The 19,118-nt window shown below is 46.4% G+C and overlaps 1 protein-coding gene across 2 annotated transcripts in view; it reads left to right on the top strand.

Annotated features, from left to right (window-relative positions):
- IGSF11 (immunoglobulin superfamily member 11) overlaps positions 1 to 16,724 on the top strand; it is a 105,148-nt gene extending 88,424 nt beyond the window's left edge. For both annotated transcript variants that reach the window (XM_066175266.1, XM_066175267.1), the window contains exons 2-7: positions 9,196 to 9,359; positions 10,545 to 10,752; positions 11,546 to 11,701; positions 12,704 to 12,826; positions 13,058 to 13,208; positions 13,894 to 16,724. In XM_066175266.1, coding sequence (XP_066031363.1) covers positions 9,196 to 9,359; positions 10,545 to 10,752; positions 11,546 to 11,701; positions 12,704 to 12,826; positions 13,058 to 13,208; positions 13,894 to 14,344 — 1,253 coding nt within the window. In that variant the 3' untranslated portion in view covers positions 14,345 to 16,724. The remainder of the gene's footprint in view (positions 1 to 9,195; positions 9,360 to 10,544; positions 10,753 to 11,545; positions 11,702 to 12,703; positions 12,827 to 13,057; positions 13,209 to 13,893) is intronic.
- Positions 16,725 to 19,118: the final 2,394 nt, after the last annotated feature.

Genomic DNA, 19,118 nt, shown 5'->3' with positions numbered 1-19,118 from the left:
TTCTGCAGTCTTGGGAGCAGGTACATTTCTCTTGTAGAGGCACCAGTGGATCCCCTCTCCCCAAGGAGACAACTTTGCTGTGTCAGCAATGTCACGTGCTGTTGCCAGCACTTGGCACTGATCCGCAGCGTGACACATCTCTGCTGACTGGGCTGAGCTGGGAGAATGCTAGCAAAGAAATGGGATCAGGGAGGGCGGGAGCTCAAGCTTATTTTTGCTTTTAGATCCTGGAAGAGCTTGAATTAGATCCCCACTCTGGGGAAAGCATGTTACATGCAGCTCTCAATTCATCCCATGCAGCCTCAACCTGTACTTTTCATGCATGGGCTCAGGTGTGGTTACAGATCCCCACAGGGATGCTTGAGGATGCTTTCAGAGACAAGGGCTGGCCATGGTGGAGCTTCCCAAATGTTAAGAGCTGGCTTCAGTGAGGTTTTGCAACTTGTTTCGGGACGATTAAACCAATGTGTACCTTCAGTGTTCCCAGTCAGCTCCTGAATGCCTTTTCCTTCTTTCAGGAGACATAGATACTAATCTTTGTGTAAAAGGTGAATTTTCATTTCTGGTGTGCTGTGGCAAGCAGTAAGATAATTAAGAGGAGGGATGTGGGAGGTTTATGTTGGCATCCCAGCTAGATGAATGGGTAAGTCTGCAGCTCAGAGCTGCTGCTGCAGGCTTTTTGCAAACTCAAGCTGAGCTTCTTACCTTAAATGTACTTATACGAACGTTTGATAAGCTTTCATCCCCAAGTCACTTTAGCTAAAGTAACTGGCTGTGGTCATTTAAAATGTTCCCAACCCTAGACATCCATTACTGTAGGATGATGCCTCTACTATAGCAGTGAGCAGAACAGGACAGTGTGTCTGCAATGCAGCTTTCCCCTCTCACAGCAAAGGAAGTTAGAATGTCCCCACACCTTCCTCAGCAGGTTATGCTGCTTAATGCCTAGCTGTGAGGTACAGACACTGCTTCTTTTCTGCTTTCAGTGGTTTTGGGGCAATAGTCTTGTGTTGAGCAACAAGGCAAACAGCAGAGGATGACAACATCTTAAGTTATTGCAGCAGAATTCCCCAGAGCTGATCTATCACAGGAGTAGGGGGGGGGGTGAAGGAAAAAGAACTGATTGCCAGTCTTAGTTTTGTAAAACCTTTCTGTGCCCAGTTAAACTTTTGCTTTCCTTCTTATCTTTGCCTGATACTTGGAAAATAGCTTTTCAGCCATCTCTGAAGGACCTGAGGAGAGAAGGAAATGACTGGTATCCTGTTGCAAGGACGCACCACTCTGTTTGTACTTTGGGTATCCTGCCTTGTGTGGCCTTGAGCCATCTTCTCTAGACATATTGCCTGCTCCTGATTTGCCCACCTGAGTCCCAGGGTATGAGTCATTGATGACTCTGATTCTAAGCACAGCCAGGGATGGACAAAATTGACACCAAATGGTCCCACAGAGTGGGCAGAATTAGCTTTACCCAGCCCTCCACTCTCAATTTAGGGGAGAAATGAGTGAGCTCTTCAGTTCCTGTTCCTCCCTGAGCCCCCTCTGGCCTTGCTCATCTGCTGCAGCAAACCCCTAGCCTCTGAACTGCAGCTGCTCCTTGAGTCCTCTGCAAATGCTGTGAATTCAAGGACTGCCAGCTCAGATCACAGCAGTTTCTGTTTCCAGCCAGTGCCGCATGCATCGGAGGGAAGTGTTAAACTCCCCATAATGTACTTAATGGTGCAACACTACACCATGGAAAGGGGATTAACGCATGCCCAGAGCACAGCCATTGATTAGTTTTATCCTAGATAATGTCATTGTCAACGCTATTTTTGTTCCTATCAATGTTCCTTTGTATTTTTATAATGCTCTAATACAATGCAGTTGTTTTTCTGCCTCTAACTTGCACACATATTGCACTCAAGGCAGCAGAGAGAGATGCAAGGCATCTATCCCATCTCGCTGGAGGTGCAAACGTGGCAGCTCTTCTGGCAGTTTCAGCAAGGCTTGATAGAGGCACATCAGAGAAGCCTGAACTGGGATCACAGCAGGAGCCCAGAACTGGGAAGGACCATTTGGGTCATCGACCCCATGATGCTGCATCTGTAAACCAGATTTGGGTTCTTGTTTCCACTTAGCACATGTCAACAAGCTGCTCTAACACTATATTCTTCTCACTGTTCAAAAACTTCTTTTGCATTTCAAGTCTGTGAATAATGAAACAGAAGCACTAAGACCTGTTGGAGAAGCACAGTTCAGGTGCTCAGGGAGCTTAACATCACATGAACTCTGCTACCTGGAGAGCACAGCCCCTCTTGATTTCCCTAGCAGGTTGAGTGCTCAGCAGTTCAGCAAATCAAACTCTTGAGGTCTAAACCTGAGCACATGAGGATCTCACACTAATGGGGATGTCTGAAGCTACCTGAAGATGTCTGGCTTGTTCAGCAGGATCCAGGGAGTCTGTGCCAGAAACAGGGAAGGAATCAAATTCCTCAGTATGTCATGAGAGCCCCTTTCCTACCCCAGCAAGAGCTAATCCAGCTCCTCTGACAAGGACATGGAAGGAAACTGACACCATTCTGGAAGCATGTGCAGTTGAAAGCTTTCCTGCCTTTTTTTTTTTTTTTTTTTTTTTTTTTTTTTTTTTTTTTGGTTTATAAAGTCTATAAAGTCCATTTTTCATCCTGTCTATAGCTGCAGGTTGGGGAGGAGGTCAACACAGGGACATATGCTCTATGTCATCCCAATTGTTTGGATGTTTGAGTTGTTTGAAATTCTCCTCCCAAGTGGCCTGCAGAGAAAGACCAATTTCCAAAAGAGAAGATGGCAGGGGTGGTAGTGACTGCTGCTCACTGGTCAGCAGCTGAGGCCAGAGTGGAGTGGGTCAGCAGGGATTTTCCCCAGTTAGTTTTCGGTCTAGTTCAGATGAGGTTGTAAATGGTAAGGAAGAAGGGTCAGTGTGATCAGCACAATTTCAGAGGTAGCCAGTGTCCCTCACAGCTAGCCTAGTTCTTGGCAAGAAACACTGCAGGGCTCAACTTCAAGACCCTGACACTATGTTTTCTCCCTGGATTGGTGTCTGCTAGCCTGTGTATCCTACAGGTTGGGCAGCAACCCTGAGATTACTCTTACTAGAGTAAAATGGATCTTTTCACCTGGGAGGCTCTATGCTGGAGGGATGACTTGATACCACCAGCTGTGTCTGATGGTTTCTCCAGGGATAAATGTGCCTATTGACCTGCATTTAACAGGAATACTAACACTAGAAACACCTCAGAGGAAAAGTTAGCGTCAGTACATTTTTAATACCTGTGTTACAGAAACCCTGGATGGGATTGTTTTCCTGCTGTTTGTTCCAGTTGGTCCCGCAGAGCCAGCAAAGATAGGAAGGAAAGTTTTGGAAATTATTTTGCCTTATACACTGTTCCATTGTCCCCCACACCTTACTATCCTGTTGCTGGACCTGTCAGCCACTTGTATAACATGTACCTTCAAACTGAGGCACAGAAACAATCCCCCTACAAATGTCTGGAGCAAACTTTGCCTTCTTGCTGTGAGCTGGCAGGTGGGTTATTGTTTGCTGGAGCCTACTCTTCCTCACTCCATTACTCCCACTATTATTGTTCCAAGGAGGCTTCTACCAAGCATCCCTCCCAGGAAAATGTGTGCTAGGGCACCTTGGACCCAGGATGCAGTCAACTATGAATAGTGTGAATCTGTCCCAAGTGCCTGCCCTGCAGAATGACTTTGGAGCCTGGAAGTTTTTCCATGGTAGAATTTCCTTGGTCAACTGGAAATAGTCTAGCTGGGCATAAATTCAGATCTGTGCTCCATTGCAGTGCTTGGTGATGTTGGTTCCCCAAGCAGGGTGGAGTCTACTGCAAGCTGCCTCCAGACACTGGGCTCGGTAAATACTGTGTTTGGTTAGGTAGACTCTGAACTAGCAAGTGTACCACATCCAGAAGGAAGCAGGATACACTGTCCCTGGTGAGAATGGGCAAGGCCAGTATTCAAGCATCTTGTTGAGCAGCCAGTTTGGATGCTGTCACATCATGCTGGATAACTTCAATGTTTTCTGTGTTTGCAACTACAAGCTAGGCTCCTTCAGGGGCTTTTGTGGGTTTGCTGCAGAGGCAGGTCCTATTGCAGATGTACTGCCTGCATCTGTCCCTGTCTCCTCCTGCTGTGAGTCACTCCTTCCTGGGCTGTTGCTTTTGCTGCTGCTCAGCATGTTGGGTTGGCAGTGCCCCTCAGCTCATTCAGGGTGGAAGACATTTCTCTTCTTTAGCACAGGGGGTAGCTTTGGTCCCAGACTCAGAGATGTGAGGCAGGCAAAAGGCACAGCAACTTGTATTTTCCTTTCATCTCAGGAAAAAGACTGCTCTGCAGTTTCTCCCTCCATTGCCTGCGGTTGCCAGATGGAACACTGTGTTGCTACCCTGTTCTTCAAACTTCTGTGTGACCTCATCTTTGCCTCTCTAACAAGGGACCCAAAATGTCATACTGCCAAAGGTATCTTCCCCAGCATGTGGCAACAGGATTGCTAATTGCGCTGGGACAGGCGGGAGCCATTCCAGCCATTCCCTGGGTTTCAGATGCAAGCTGAATCAGCTTGAAGCTTTATTCTCATTTTCCCCACAGTGACACACATTTCTGCACATTTTCCCTTGAGGTCTGGAGATGCAGAATGCATACAGTTAAAGGTTTCTTTCATCCCTTTCACACCTTCTTCCCTCCTTCTCCCCTGGCCATTTGCTTCTCTGGCTTGCCAGCACTGCAGAGTGAACCTGTACTCTGGTCCCTACCTTTGGGTATCAGGAGTATGCTGCTAGGAAAGTGCCAAAAGCTGCTGATTCTGCTGGTTATCTCTGTCAGAATGGTGTGGCAGTGAATGGGAGCTGGGAACATTTTTTTACTCATTTTTAGAATGAGTCAAAGTGCTAAGATTTGCCCATGCCTTTCAGCTTTACTGTACTTGGTATGTTCTGAACCTCTGTGAAGTTTGCAACCCCTCTAGGGCAGCTAGAAAACGTGGCAGCATCTGACTCCTTCTTACACCCACCAGGGAGGGCAATGCGTGTTGTGGGACTGTGTCCTCTGTGCAAGTGTCATGATGTATAGACCACCTACATAGATTCCTTCATGGATACCAGGGAGGGAGCTGAGGTGCCACTTGGAAAAGCAGCAGCAGCAAGCGATCAAGAATGAAATCAGTTCTGTTGCCAGAATAATTACTTGATCCTGAAAATGCAGAGAAATTCTGAAAGAGCCTCGGCAGCCAAAACATCCTTCTGCTGACTGGTTTGCTGATAGGGGACAGAAAAATGGAGCATCCGTTCTAATTAGTGAAGGGAGCTTGCTGCCTCAGGATCAAAGGAGAGCGCTGTTTGCTGAATCAAGCTAAGATCAAAGTGTCCTACGTACAGGAAGGGCCCATTCCCCTTTCTGCTGACGATGGTGTACCCTGCTCATCCTCTGGGCATGCTGCTTACAGGGTTGCTCAATTACTAAGTAAGGAGGAGACTGCAGTCACAAGAGAGGGTGTAATGGCCATTGTAATCCAATTCTGAGAGATGATTTGGTGGTGATCGATTCTTTGTCTCTCTGAAGTCATTAAACTTCTGAATGCTTAGAAAATACCTGGATTGTATAACTTGGCAGAGGGAGACTTCTTACAACATCCTTTGCTTGATTTTTCTGACCTCTTATGTGTAATTTGACTTAGTAGGCTGTATGTGTGTGCATATATCCATATTTGCATTTAGATCTACTCAAGGGAATTCAAGTCCTCATTCCTTAGGCTGCACTGAAAAATCCTTATCCCAACAGACATGCTAAATTTGAAATCTCTTTTTCTTTGTTTCCTCTGCCTCCCTCTTCTCGCATTAATACAAACCCACATTTTTGCAATGCCTAATTTTGAAATGTTTAAACACAAATAATTTGGTTGAGTTTTCCTAGTAGTTAGCTTCCTGGGCATACACGTTTTTAAGTATACGTAACTTTGTGTGCATCCATCTGTGTTTTGGGCCACAAGTGTAGGTGTGGAAGAATGCAGTCACAAAAATACTTGCAGAGATGGACAAGTGCATGTGAAAATGTGTTACATTTTCTAGTAGTCTTGACATGATGCAGCTTCTGAAGAGGGTTTGGCGTTTGCTCTTTCAGCTGTCTCGCTGGGGAAGGAGTCATGTTACAGCACTACCCGCCCAATGCTGTGCGAACACACCACCCTACCTCCCAGTTCATGCTGCTGGAAGAGGACTTTGCCTACGTTTCCTCTTGCCTTGTTTAAGCTTCCTTGTCAGAAGTGGCTGTTTGTGTTTTCCCCAGCTGTAGCCCCGCAGGTGCTGCTCAGCTTAACAAAATGAGTCTTTAAGTGAGTGGCACCTTCCTTGTATGCCAAAAGAGCCCAAAAAGGGCCTAAGAGCAGCTGGCATGCCCTGGGCTGCATGAGGTAAAGGCAAGCCCGAGGAGCTGGCTTGCCTGGTGGTGTAACAAAGCAGAGATCGGACAGTGTGGTGTGTATGGGGGTGCTCGTCTTGCAGGCCAGGTTGAAAGCACCTCCTCTTGACAACAGAAATGAATTGAGACCTCAGCTCCTCCTTAGTGCTTCCCTGCTCCATGGCATTCAAATTAAAAGGGATGCTGCGGTGCCTTGAAAGGAAAAGGAGATAATGTGGGCTGTGGGGTGTTGCAGCATGAAAGTGGGGTTACTAGCAGGGAAAAGGGAATATGTGCTTTCTTTCATTTTAAAATTGCTCATGAATACATTGGGAAGTTCTCAAATGAAGCAAAAATTATTTTCACAGTGAATAAATTATGCATGTTCTATTTTAGTGTTTTTATTATTCTGCAGGATGTTTACAATCAACTAATAATAAATATTAGGAGTAGGAAGAGGGTGATTACACATGAAAATCTCATCATCTTGATGACTGAGTGATTGATGTAACTAATCCTGCAAGGCAAACTGCAAAGTCTAACTTTTTCAGTAAACTGGAACACTCACACTTAAGTATTACTTTTTTTGAATGACAAGAATTTGAATGTGTGGGTTTTTCATGGAACGGAAAGTGGAAGGGATAAGGAATGAGGCTGAAAAACACATAGCGCTGTTCCAAATTGGATGAGTAGTTTCTTTTCCTCTCACGAAGAGGATCTCATGAAATCAATGCTGAACATAACCATGTTGGAGAGAGAGGTCAATCCAACAAATGTTCAAATCATTGTGACTCCCTGCACACTGGTTAGCGCATGGATGATTCTAGACTGGACGTGTAGTCATGGCAAGATAGCCTTCAAATTTCAACCTGCAGAAAAGACAATTCCTTGTCTGAGTCACATTCAGCAAGAGAGATCTCCAAAGTTGACATGGATCACTTCTGGGCTTTGGGCTACTGCCACTGCCTGGCCACCCATAAGAAAATGAGGAGTCCAAATCCATTCCCAGCCTGTTGCCCACAGACACAGCTGGAAGGCAGATGCCTTGTGGTAAAAGTGATGCTTATTACTGGCTCTTCAAGTTATTTACTTCTGCTTGCTACTGACAGACTTGCATAGGAGATTGATGGATTAAGCTTTCACCAGCTGTTTCTCATCCCGCCGCCTACCTCTCTGAGAAGTTAGCACTGGAGATTAACTGTTTACCTAGGTGTTTCCAAAATGTTCCATTTTTTAAAATATGTCCTAAAACAGTGAGAAAGTCAGACTCAGGTTGCTTTTTTTCCCCGCAAAGTAAGAAACTTGTGAACTTCACTTGAAGAGGTTAAAGTGAAATTTTGTCTGACTCTGTTCTGAAGCATTTCCAAGCCTTCCAGAACTACTTGGGGCTTTAGAGGTAGGAGATGTGGAGGAAGGAATGGAAGTTTGGAGGAGGTGGCTGAGAATTTGCAAAGTCCTGGAGTACTGCAACTCTGGAGCAGTCAGTTCAAACACCAGAAGACATGGAAGACTGTTCAGGTGCTACGAATCTTTGGATTTGTAGTACCTGAACCGCAGCACTTACAGGATCTGGAAGTGCCTCTGCATTTCTGCATTAGGCAGTCTGAGATCCTTCTCGGCAGACAAGCATATGGGAGACACTCACCTTTTCCTCAGACATCGGCCTGTTTGATTTCTTGGTAGTTCAAATAGAAAACTACTCTCATGAAGTATTTAATCTTCAGCAAACTCCTGTCTCTTGGCAGAAAATAAAAACTTTGCAGGCAGCACTTCCTGGACTCAGGAAGAGAATAGGGTGGTCTGCAGACAGCACCTGGATGTTAGCAGTATTCTGCTGTTGTCTTGGAGCTTGAAAATTCCTTGCCTTCTTCTCCACTACCCTCCCACAAGCTTTAAACAAGAAAATGGTGAGCTGTCATATAGAGACATAGCTTTTTGTAGTCAATATTTCAATTCTGTGGAGAAAAATCGTTTAAAGCATTTTAGTGCTACTCAAAGTGGTGATGGAGACCCCTTGGTTAGAGCCATTTGACGAGAGTTTGGTGGTAGGAACAGAGATATTTTCCTGTGTGACTGGCAGTCTTAAAATGGCAGCCTTGAGCTGCTGTACTGGGAAGCTGGGACTTATCAGGCTTTCATCTTTGTCCAGTCTGTGAGGAATGCAAGGGAGTGAATGGTGGACATTTTGGAAAATACACTAGATTTTATGAGATCCTCCATTACCAATAGCAATTTTTCATCAGCTAAATAGAAATGCCTGGACCGGAAAATATTTCAACTTTTAACCCTTTAAATTAAAAATATTGCTAAAATATTTCCAGTCTGGCTGTACTTTATGAGGCATAGAACTGGGAGGAGAACTGTGCTTCTTGGTTAATTTTGCAGTTTCTTTTTCTCTTTCCCTGATGTTGGGTATCATTAAGATTGATGGGTTTGAAAACATATCTCATTCTCTTAGACACAGCTTGGTTGTTCTTATGGCTCTTTGCCCATTGCCAAAAAAATCCCAGCTGTTCTCAGAGTCTCTGAAACTAGACTGCCCTCACTTAAAATGACCACATATCTACATTTGTCTGTAAAAAAGGGTCTGCATGACAGCACAGTGATCTGCAAGGAAGGAATATAATTCCTTTTAGCCTGATGCAGTAGGGTACAGTTGTGTAGGAATGGGATATTGTGTTGTGACCTGCAAGGGTATGGGGCCACCTGCAGTGTTTTGAACTGTGTGTCCTTCTCCTGAAATGCTTGAACTGTATGTCCTTCTCTTTCCAGGTCTGGTGTGTCCTCTGGAGGTGTCAGTCAGTTCAGGGAGTATCCAGGTTGCCCGAGGCCAGACAGCAGTGTTGCCCTGCACCTTCACCACTAACGCTGCTCTCACTAACCTTAATGTCATCTGGATGGTCATTCCTCTTTCTAACGCCAACCAGCCTCAACAGGTAGGTCTTTTCTTTCTGGAGCATGTATTTCCTTGGGGTTTTCCTGTTCCCCACCCCATTCTGGATGTAGGCCCTCTACAATGCTGAGTCTGTGGTTATCCCAGAACTTCATTGTCCCTTCACTGCTGGACATGCCCTCCGGGTATTACATGAATCTGTTTTCTTCAATGTTTTGTTAACAGATGCACATTGTGTCCTTGGCTGGATGTGCAGCTGGGGCAAGTGTGTGTGATACTGTGTTGCTGCCCTGGGCCTCTAGTGGTATGTGTGTTCAAAAGAGCACAGAAGATGTAATCCATATTTTTGGTGCATTGGATACGGAATTGCGAGGGCCTGGGAGTAGCTGCAGCTTTAAACCTGTGAAATCTGTGTAAAATTTTCTCAAACACATAACCTCTCATAGACTCATCGCCCCTTTTACTTCTTATTTTTTCACTGTCTGTAGCTTTTGCTAGTCCATTCTTATGAATACTAGCAAATGAGACTATATAATGGTGGACACAAGAAGCATAACCTGAGAAATGCTGGCCTGTTTTCTGCCCACATCCTCTGGCAACAGAAGAAGGCCATTTCTCTTATGTCTGTCTTGGATCACACTGCCCTCATCGCATTTTGTATTCAGTGTGAGAACCTGCGCTGAAGAGTACTTGCTCCTCAGGGACTTGGTCTGAGTAAAGTCTGACTGGAGGAGGCTGTGCAGGTTCAAAGGTTGCCCTGCCTGTCATTCAGCTCATTCCAAAGATCTTCAGTAAACAGTGTCAAATCATGGCAGGATCTTACTTATGGAGACTCAAAATGATACCGTCCACTGGGCAGATGCTTTCCATCAAAGTATTCACTGACCTGCAGAGAGCCTCTGCTTCTGTACATTGATCATGTCCAGACAGGTAATGACTATCATATGAAGGAGGCTGGTATTGCAAATCCAGCTATGCCAGAAGATTTGGGTATCTTTCTGGTCTGTTACCTTTATGAATATTTTTATTGATGTAAAATGGGCTACAGAGTGTGTTCCCCTTTTGGAAAAAACACCTGTGTGTGCTAGGATGTATATTGAGATTTGGTTATTCAGAGATCCTTTAGTTACTGGTCCTTTCAGCTTTGGAAGCCCATGTTTTGCTTGCATGTTCCTCCTCCTTGCTCAGCTCCTGCAGAGTGTTGTTTGAGCCTTCCTTTCTTTTCCAGGTTATTCTCTACCAAGGGGGTCAGATCTTTGGTGGTGCACCCCAGTTCTATGGGCGAGTGGGGTTTGCTGTGACAATGCCAACCACCAGTGCCTCCATCTTCATCAACAACACTCAGCTATCGGATACGGGCACATACCAGTGTTTGGTCAACAATCTTCCCGACCGAGGCGTCAGGAATATTGGAGTAATTGGACTCACTGTCCTGGGTGTGTTTATTGGTATTATGGGGAAGGGGGGTGGGGGACAGGGTCAAGGGGACCTCTGTGCATGGTAGTGCATCATGAGCAATACAGTACTGTGTGCCTTTGAGCCCACAGATATACTGTGGTGAGGAATGGGCTGCCTTGTGGGTACTGTGGGAGTTTGTAGGGCACATAGACTTCATAACAGGCAGTGTGTAATGAAGTTTAAAATATGGTGGAGAGAAAGTTTTTGTGGTGGTGTTGCGATATGGAGTTGCAAAGAAGCAGGAATAAAGTACGAGGGCATCCTGGAGGGCTGAATGGAGCATAAGGGCTTTGGTACATAACAACAGGAGGAGAGAATGACTTTATATCTTTGCTTCCTTTCCATGAAAGCAGTTAGTTCTGGATGCTCCCACTGATGCTAAATACTCCAAAGTGCATGCCATTATAGGGATATGAAAGCAAACCCCAATCACAGTAAATTTTGTCTGCAGCTCTGTTAACTTTCACCATCCTTGCTGTCTCAAACACAGAAATATTCACATTTTTCTCAAGGGAGGGATCTAAGAGAACTGGGTCCTGTGAAAGTCAGCAGTAGTCTGTAACCTTGTTGGGCTGGTGGGTTAGGAATCTTTGTGTGAATTGTCACCTCCCAAACCATAATGAGTTCTTGTCTGCTGCCTCATTCTTGTCCCCTTGACAGCTCATGCCATTCTCCTTGCTTTCCCCAGCAACACATGTCCAGAGTGCGCCTGCATTCCACTGTTTGGTCACATTTCCTGATTTGCTATCACCTTCCCCTCTTCTCTCGCAGTTCCTCCTTCTGCCCCGCTTTGCAGAATCCAGGGGTCCCTGGACGTGGGCAGCGATATCACACTGACCTGCAGCTCGGAAGAAGGCATCCCCCGGCCTACATACCTCTGGGAGAAACTGGACAATGTCCCCAAGTTGCCCCCAACTGCCACACAAGGTGCTCATTCTGTTGATTATCCTCTTATGTCCCAGGTGGCAGCAAGGCAACTTCCCTTGTCTGAGCTGCCAGAGGTGGCATGGCTCATTGAGCATCTGCCATCATTTGCATGGTCCCTTTATTGGAACGAAGATTCCTAAAGCCCACAGTGGACTGGGTACCCTCCAGAGGCCACTTAAATTTTCATGGGGTTTTTTTTGGTACAGAAGCATGTTCCCCATTGAAAAACAAGGATTGGATTGAATGGAAGAGAGAGAGAGTGGTTGCTACACATTGGCATGTGGCTAGAAATTTCAGCTGCCAACTCACCTGCATTTTAAACCAAAGGAAAGGCTTATAGAAAGGAAACTGGGAAAAGAGGCAGAATCATCCCAGGAAAATATGGCCAGCTCCTCACACTGATGCCACAGTTTTCCAATAAATTTCTGCCAGAGCTGCTTTTCAGATATACGGAGAAGGAGGGCTCTGATCAAACTGGTATTTCCCAGCCTCAAGTCCCATCCATAAGTTTTGCAAGCTTAAGTGTCCTGATCAAATACTGATAGCTGTACTTTTGCCCTTTATCTTGCTGTATTTTAAGAATATGCCAGCTTTCAGTTTCATATAATTCAGGAATGAGGAATATTGGCAGAGCAGGAGATGGGGAACCCAGGGATTGGGAGAGTAGGGGTTCTGCAGAGCTGAATTCAACAAGTTGTTCTGGGTATAGATAATTTTGCATCTCTTTCTTCTCTGTTCCCACACAACACTGAGAGTCCCAAGCTTTCATCTGCAGAGATTCCTCTATAAGAAGAGAAAGAAACATCTAGTGTAAGCTCCTTAAGGCCTAATCTTGTCTCTGTGTGTGTATGTGCACGCACAATGCTTCCGTCTCAAGGTTATTTCCTAATTTATTTCTCTCTTAATAGTCTCACACCAAAATTCTCTACTTGCTGGCTTTGCCTTTTCATGGTTTTCCTCAAGCGGGGGAGGGATTTAAATCCTTCTTTTCTCTCTGACTAGACCAAGTCCAGGGCACTGTCACTCTCCGAAATATCAGCACTGTGTCCTCAGGTCTTTACCAATGTGTGGCTTCAAATGCCATTGGAACCAGCACTTGCCTTCTGGACCTGCAAGTCATTGCACGTAAGTATTTTGCCAGGGGAGGCTTGGCCACCTGCTTCTGTCTTGTGACAGTAAGGTGTGTAACCATGTTTGCTGTGAGCCACCACGTGCCTCTCTATCAGAAGATAAACATGCCCTGGAATGGGAACATTGCCTTTCTCCCCTCCCAAGCCATGGCAGCTTCATGTGCTTAGAGATGGCCACAGCCCATCCCTGATTTCTTCTCCATGCTCTGTTCAATCATCTCCACAGCTCACCCACGGAGTATCGGCCTGATTGCAGGAGCAGTGGCCACAGGTGCCGTTGTGCTTGTTGTTTGCATTGTGTTGGTGGCTGTAGCACTGTTCTACTGGAAAAATAAACACAAAGAAGAAGAAGAGGAGGAAATTCCCAATGAGATAAGGTAAGGGTCAGGAAAGCTGGTGGTGGGGGACCTCTGAGCAAAAGCTGCTCAGGACTGGAATTGGAAATCTTGTTTTTGTTAATCCTGGGTGTGTTCCCTGGGGTCAGGGCAAGATGTCCATATATATCCAGAAAATGGAGGGAGAAAATGAAGAATGGTAACACCATATTTTGCTTTTTTCAATATTGCCTTTAATGAGAGCTTTGGCTTCATGGAATCACTGAATGGTTTGAGTTGGAAGGGACTTTAAAGATCATCTAATTCCAACCCCTCTGCCAGCAAGAGGGATAGGACTTCGTGTTGTTAGCTCTGTGGGAGAGTGATGTGGTGGGAATTCTGACCTATAATGCCAGACAGTGATAGCTGAAAAGCTCTGGAAATACAGTTGTGATATTCTCTGGTCACAGAGGTCACAGCTATCACTGTTTGGCACTGCCTGACTTTCTTAGTAGATACATGAGCATGGGTCATTCGCCTCAGTGGCAAATTTGGCACATGGAGTGCACGGGTAGGTCCTGCAGAGAGGGATGAGCAAACAGGCCGAGGAGCAATGCTGATTCACACTGGTGCTTTCCTTCTCCTTGAATCAATGGTGTTTGACACCAGCGTGGTGGTTGGGGGTGGGGCTGATTGGACAAGTGGGCCAGTGTCCTCCATATGCCCTCACACTCCTTCTCCTTCCCAGGGAGGATGACCTGCCACCCAAATGCTCCTCTGCCGCAAAGACGTTCCACGCTGACGCGTCCTCATCAGAGAACGACACCCTCACCTCCTCCAACACCTACAACAGCCGCTACTGGAACGACCCCAAAGCCAACCACGCCACGGACTCCTTCACCCGCTTCAGCAACAGCAACGATGCTCACCAGCCCCCCTTCTCCCGCTCAGGGAGCACCAGTGCCCGCCCCGTCTACGCCAACGGCGGCCACCCCTCCCCGGCTCCCCCTAAGACACTGGTGGTGACGGCCAGCACGGCGCCGTCGCCTCAGGAGGTGATCCGGAGCAATGGCTCTGTCAGCAGGAAGCCACGGCTGCCGCACACCCGCTCCTATGCAGTCAGCCAGGCCACGCTGGAGCGGATCGGGGCTGTCCCCGTCATGGTGCCCGCCCAGAGCCGGGCTGGCTCCCTGGTGTAGGACCGTGCTGGCGGCTGAGAGATGAGCAAGGGGCCTCTCATCCCCGGCGGTGGGGTGAGGAGACCCTACTCCTTCCTGAAAGGCAGCGAGGCGGGGGGCGGTCACACACACACCTCTCCGCCGGCCCGCCCCTCTCGAGGCTGCTGCCAGCTGGTGGGACAGCCGTGTCCGAGCCGCTTTCCCCCCAGCTGCTGGAGCTCCCCGTGCCAATGGACGCCACAGATGTGCCAAGGCCAGAGGAGCAGGGAGGTCGGGATGTGCACCTGGGCTGCTGGGCCTCAGCTGGGACATGCACTCGGGCCTGACCCTGGGGGGAACTTTTGCTTTTATTTCCTGTTGGTTTTGTTGGGGACTGATTCCATCCATTTGGGTCTTTCAGGGAGGTTTGGGAGATATATATATATATTATTTTTTTTCCGTTGTTGTTGCTGTTTTGTTTCCAAGAGGACGACAACCTGTGTGGGGGCAGGTGAGGCTGAGCAGCCCCAGCTTCCCACGGCCCTGGCTCCACTTTTGGATTAGGGAGTCCTGTGCACTGGGGCTGGGTGTGGGGAAGCATGGGACAGGCTGGAGGGGCCAGATGAAGGCACAACCACCAGCCCAGGCAAGGGGATGGTTGGGTGAGGGTGTGGACCGGGAAGCATTTGTCTTTATTTTTTTACAGTTCTTCCCCCCACCTTAGCACACACAGACACACACAGGCACACACAGGCACACACACAGAGACACATGCAGATCCTCAGATGGGTGTTTCTCCTGCACTAGGTTGGAGTGCCACCAGAGCCCTGTTTATAACTGTGGAGGATGCAGCTGTCTGAGCATCTTTCCCTGAGACACTTGGTGCAGGGTGAGACTGCACCGCTGCTGCTGCTGCTGTTGCTGCTGCTGCTGCTGCTCTAGGGCTTGGATCTCTTTTTTTCCTTTTCTTGGGGTGTTGCTGGGGCTATTCAGGAGGCAGAGAGGAGCAGGGTGGTGTGGTGGAGCACCAGGCAGGTTCATGAGGCGTCTGTTGCCCCTGGGCTGCTCTGGTTTAGGGCAAGTGACTTCAAACCCCACAACTTTGATGTTTGCATGGTGGGTTTTATTCATCAGGCTATGCAGGGCTGGGCAGCATGGCAGGGCACATTTTGTGCTTGGAGCCTTCATAGAGAGGCCATCAGAGTTTTCATTCCTGCTCTCCCACGTGCACAGACATGTTGAAAGGATTTGTTTCCTGCTTTAGAAAGCAGAGGCTTAATGGAAGCCCACACACTATCTCTCTGCCTCCCCCATTTCCCTCTACATCCTGGGACTGGGTACTGGTGGCATCTGCCAGTGGCCCTGCCATCTCCTTGTGGCCTGGCAGGTGGTTGCGGCTGGCACCTCTACTTTTTTTCTATTGCAACTAAATAGCCTTAATCAAAGCCAAGAGTTGAAACCTTTGAAGGAAGCTGATGCCATTTGGAGGGCTGGACTGAGAGCTGGATTTCCCTTCCTAGAGAACACTGGTTCAAGGAATCCACTGGATAGGGGTTTTGGCCCTCCTGATAACACCAAGCCTTGCACAGGCAAAGGCAGTGATCACCTCAAAAAGCACCAGAGCCCTCCAGGTCTGCTCTTGGAAAAGCAATGGGGGGAGTCACAGGTGACTTTCCATAGTTCTCACATTGGAAAAAGGGTATTTTTAAGCTAACACTCTTCCTCATCCCCACTTTCTTTGTCCTGGCACGGCTTTACTTTCCCTAGCAGTGCACAACCCTTGGGCAGGGCCTTCTACCTGAGCAGTACAAATGCAAGCACAGACTCTGAGGAAGAGGAGGGAAAGGTGAGGGCTGGGTTCCCACATGGACACACTGGCTTTTTGGAAGACTGGGAGCTCCCAAGCAGCACTAGGTTTGAAGCTTGGCTGAGATTTTGTGCCTTCTTTTCTTAAAATAAAATAAAATAAAATAATAAAAAAAAAAAGGAAAAGGAAAAGTAGATTAAAAACTCCAACTTCCCTTCTGTCCCCCTCTGCAGCACTGCATCCAGAATGTGTGCAAACCCCCCTGGTGGTGCAGGCAGGTGGTTGTTCTGTGTGCACACATTTCACTGGAGCACTCCTGTTTCCTGCCTGCCTGCTCGCTTTGCTGCTGGGTGGTAGGATTGATGGGGGAAGAAGAGTGGCTTTAGAAACCCTAATGTGGGAAGAAAAAACCCAAAACAATCAAAGAAAAGCCCAGACACATTCTCTCTGCTTTTGAACAACCCCTGTGTGACATTTACAGGAACACTGCCCTCAGCAGGTGCCCTCCTCTAATGGGAAAGCTCTTCTGGTTCCTACCCTCCATAAGACTGTTTGCTCCTCTTTCTTTGTTCTTTCTAATTGTATAAAATTCAATAAAACTTTATTCATATAAAAAAAAAGGACTTCTTCCTGCCTGCTGCTGCTTTTTTCTTCCTCCTACCTTATTCTGTAACTACAATGACTTTGGCCATTAATACTTATCCTTGGTGTGACTGGCAGTAGGCAGTGACCATGCAACCGAGAGCTGAATGTTATTAGGCCAGCCTATTTGGTAGTGAGCTCTGGTACTAGAGCCTTGTTTTTCTCATTCATAATAGTCTGACACATTGCCCTTGAATGTACTATTTCCCAGGCTTGCAAGGTCGCTACTTCTCTAGACAAAGGTGAGTTTTATTTTCTGTCTTTTAGCAGGGGAGACTCTATGTTGCTTTGAGTGATGTGGGAAAATGTTTTTTATAATTGCCAAATTTTGCTCACGTATTGGTTTTCCAATCAAAAACATGGCATGTTAATCCCAGATTTAAAATCTAAGGAAGTCACTGACTTTCTTGGGCATTCGAATAAGTTTGATGGGGAAAACTGTTAGGAATTTAATAGAAGTGCTGATCCCCATAGACAGAGCATGTGAAGTTTCAGTGTCTGAGCATTCACACTCTGAGGGCATAAGGGGACTGCAAAGCATACCCTTCTTAGTTTGTATCAACACCTGCTACCAGAATGTTACTATTAGTCAGGGCAACCTGATGTTTTGCCAGGGATTTTGCATTTTTTCTCTCCATGTTTCATTTTCTCTATTTCTTCTCCAAAATCCCACAGATATTCTGAGAGTGATTATTAAAACCAGAAACTTACAGATCCAACAGCAGTGGTAATTCAGTCCTGCTGCACATGCATCATGTTCTCACTCATTCCTGGGTATTTTTCAAAACCTACTTCCAAATGCTCTTGTAAATGTCTTTTCAGCTATAGACCTTACTGTAAATAAGACAGCTGCATTGCCATTTTCAGGAAGTTGTCATAGGAATCTTAATGTTTCCATTTATCACCTTTTGATTGTGCAATCTTGATGTGACACTGATAGCATCTTTACGTTTTATTCCCATGATAGCCCTGTCAGAATCCTGCTATACTATCCATCCCTTGCCAGTATTTTGCTCCTTACGTCATCCTTCTGCATGTCTTGTTGATCCAGAGCAGAATTTCCTAGGATGCAGGATGGTTTACTAGGTTTGTGTAGCACCTGGAATGCTGCACTTTTAACTCGTAAATTTTACCTAGTTAGGCATTGCTGCAATACAAATAACCAAACCCCCCCCAAACAAAACAAAACAAAACAAAACAAAAACAAACAAACAAAAAAAAATCCCCAGTTAGATAACTTGGTAGTGCTCCAGAGTTTTAATTTATCACTAAAAATCAAACAGAGGTTCAAGCTGTTGCAGCAGTAAGTGAAAGTCACCATTGAAAGAATCGAGTTTGCTGACAGCCTTCAGTTCCAGGTGTGCCATAGGGATTGTCCATCACACTCCTTGGATGTTACTTTAAATATTAGTACCTATGGCTATGTCACCTTCTACCAAAGAATATCCAAGGGGAACTTGTTCTAAAACAAGGATTAACTGTACTTTTGAGTGCTGAGACAGAAATAACCATGAGAGGATGCTTCACACTTCAGAAGTGGATATCTTTTTAGAGGTTGGTGTAGATGAGAGCTCAGTTAAAAATATTTGGGAAAACTGGTCTGCAGACTGCCAGAAGTTTTTTTTAACTTACGCAGCTTTTGGACTCATATCTGCTGATTCATCTGAACTAAAAAAAAATTAAAATTACTCAGATGCATGCACTTCAACACACTCTTGCCGGAACACAGATGAGTTTCCAGCAGAAGCCAGTCTAACAGATGGTATCCTGTCCAAAACTGCCTGGTTGCCCCATGAGGATGAGGGATGCTCAGGACATCAGTCTTCCTTACATCATGGTTTAGGCCCTCATTAAGAGGACATCAAATCAGGGTAGCCTCAGATGACACCCAGGAGGTAACTGGATGATCGATGGTACTGGGCAGAGGAAATCAAACATATTTTTTATATTAGAGGAATGTTCATGATAAACATGGTTTCATCAAATAAATTGGTAAGCTTTTGCAGGTTACTGGATTTTTCTTGAAAGCAACTCTTGGCATCCCAGCCTCATTCACTTCAGGCATGCAAGTGTCCCTCTGTGTCCGCACTCTAACCCAGATCTTCCCAGCCATGGCACCACTGGTTTGTTAGCAGGTAGGTGAGTCTGTGCGTGTGTCTGCCAGCACCAGGTGAACCCAAAATGGTTCAGCAGATTCTCTTGTGATGGTATTGAACATTTCTAGCACATGGAAAACTGAGGAAGTACATGTCCTTCACAAGTTCACTTCTGAGCAAACCCAAGCGCTCACATTAACTCATGGCCTCTGTTTAACAGAGGCCTAGAGCAGAGCTGTTGTCAGGTGCCTCAATGACTGAGTTACCTTTC

Source organism: Chamaea fasciata, unplaced genomic scaffold (assembly GCF_029207755.1).
Source record: "Chamaea fasciata isolate MVZ Bird 193981 ecotype frontalis unplaced genomic scaffold, bChaFas1.0.hap1 SCAF_2, whole genome shotgun sequence".
Taxonomy (NCBI): Eukaryota; Metazoa; Chordata; class Aves; order Passeriformes; family Sylviidae; genus Chamaea; species Chamaea fasciata.
Note: the sequence above shows the minus strand (reverse complement) of the source record. Positions and strands in the feature narration are given on the sequence as shown.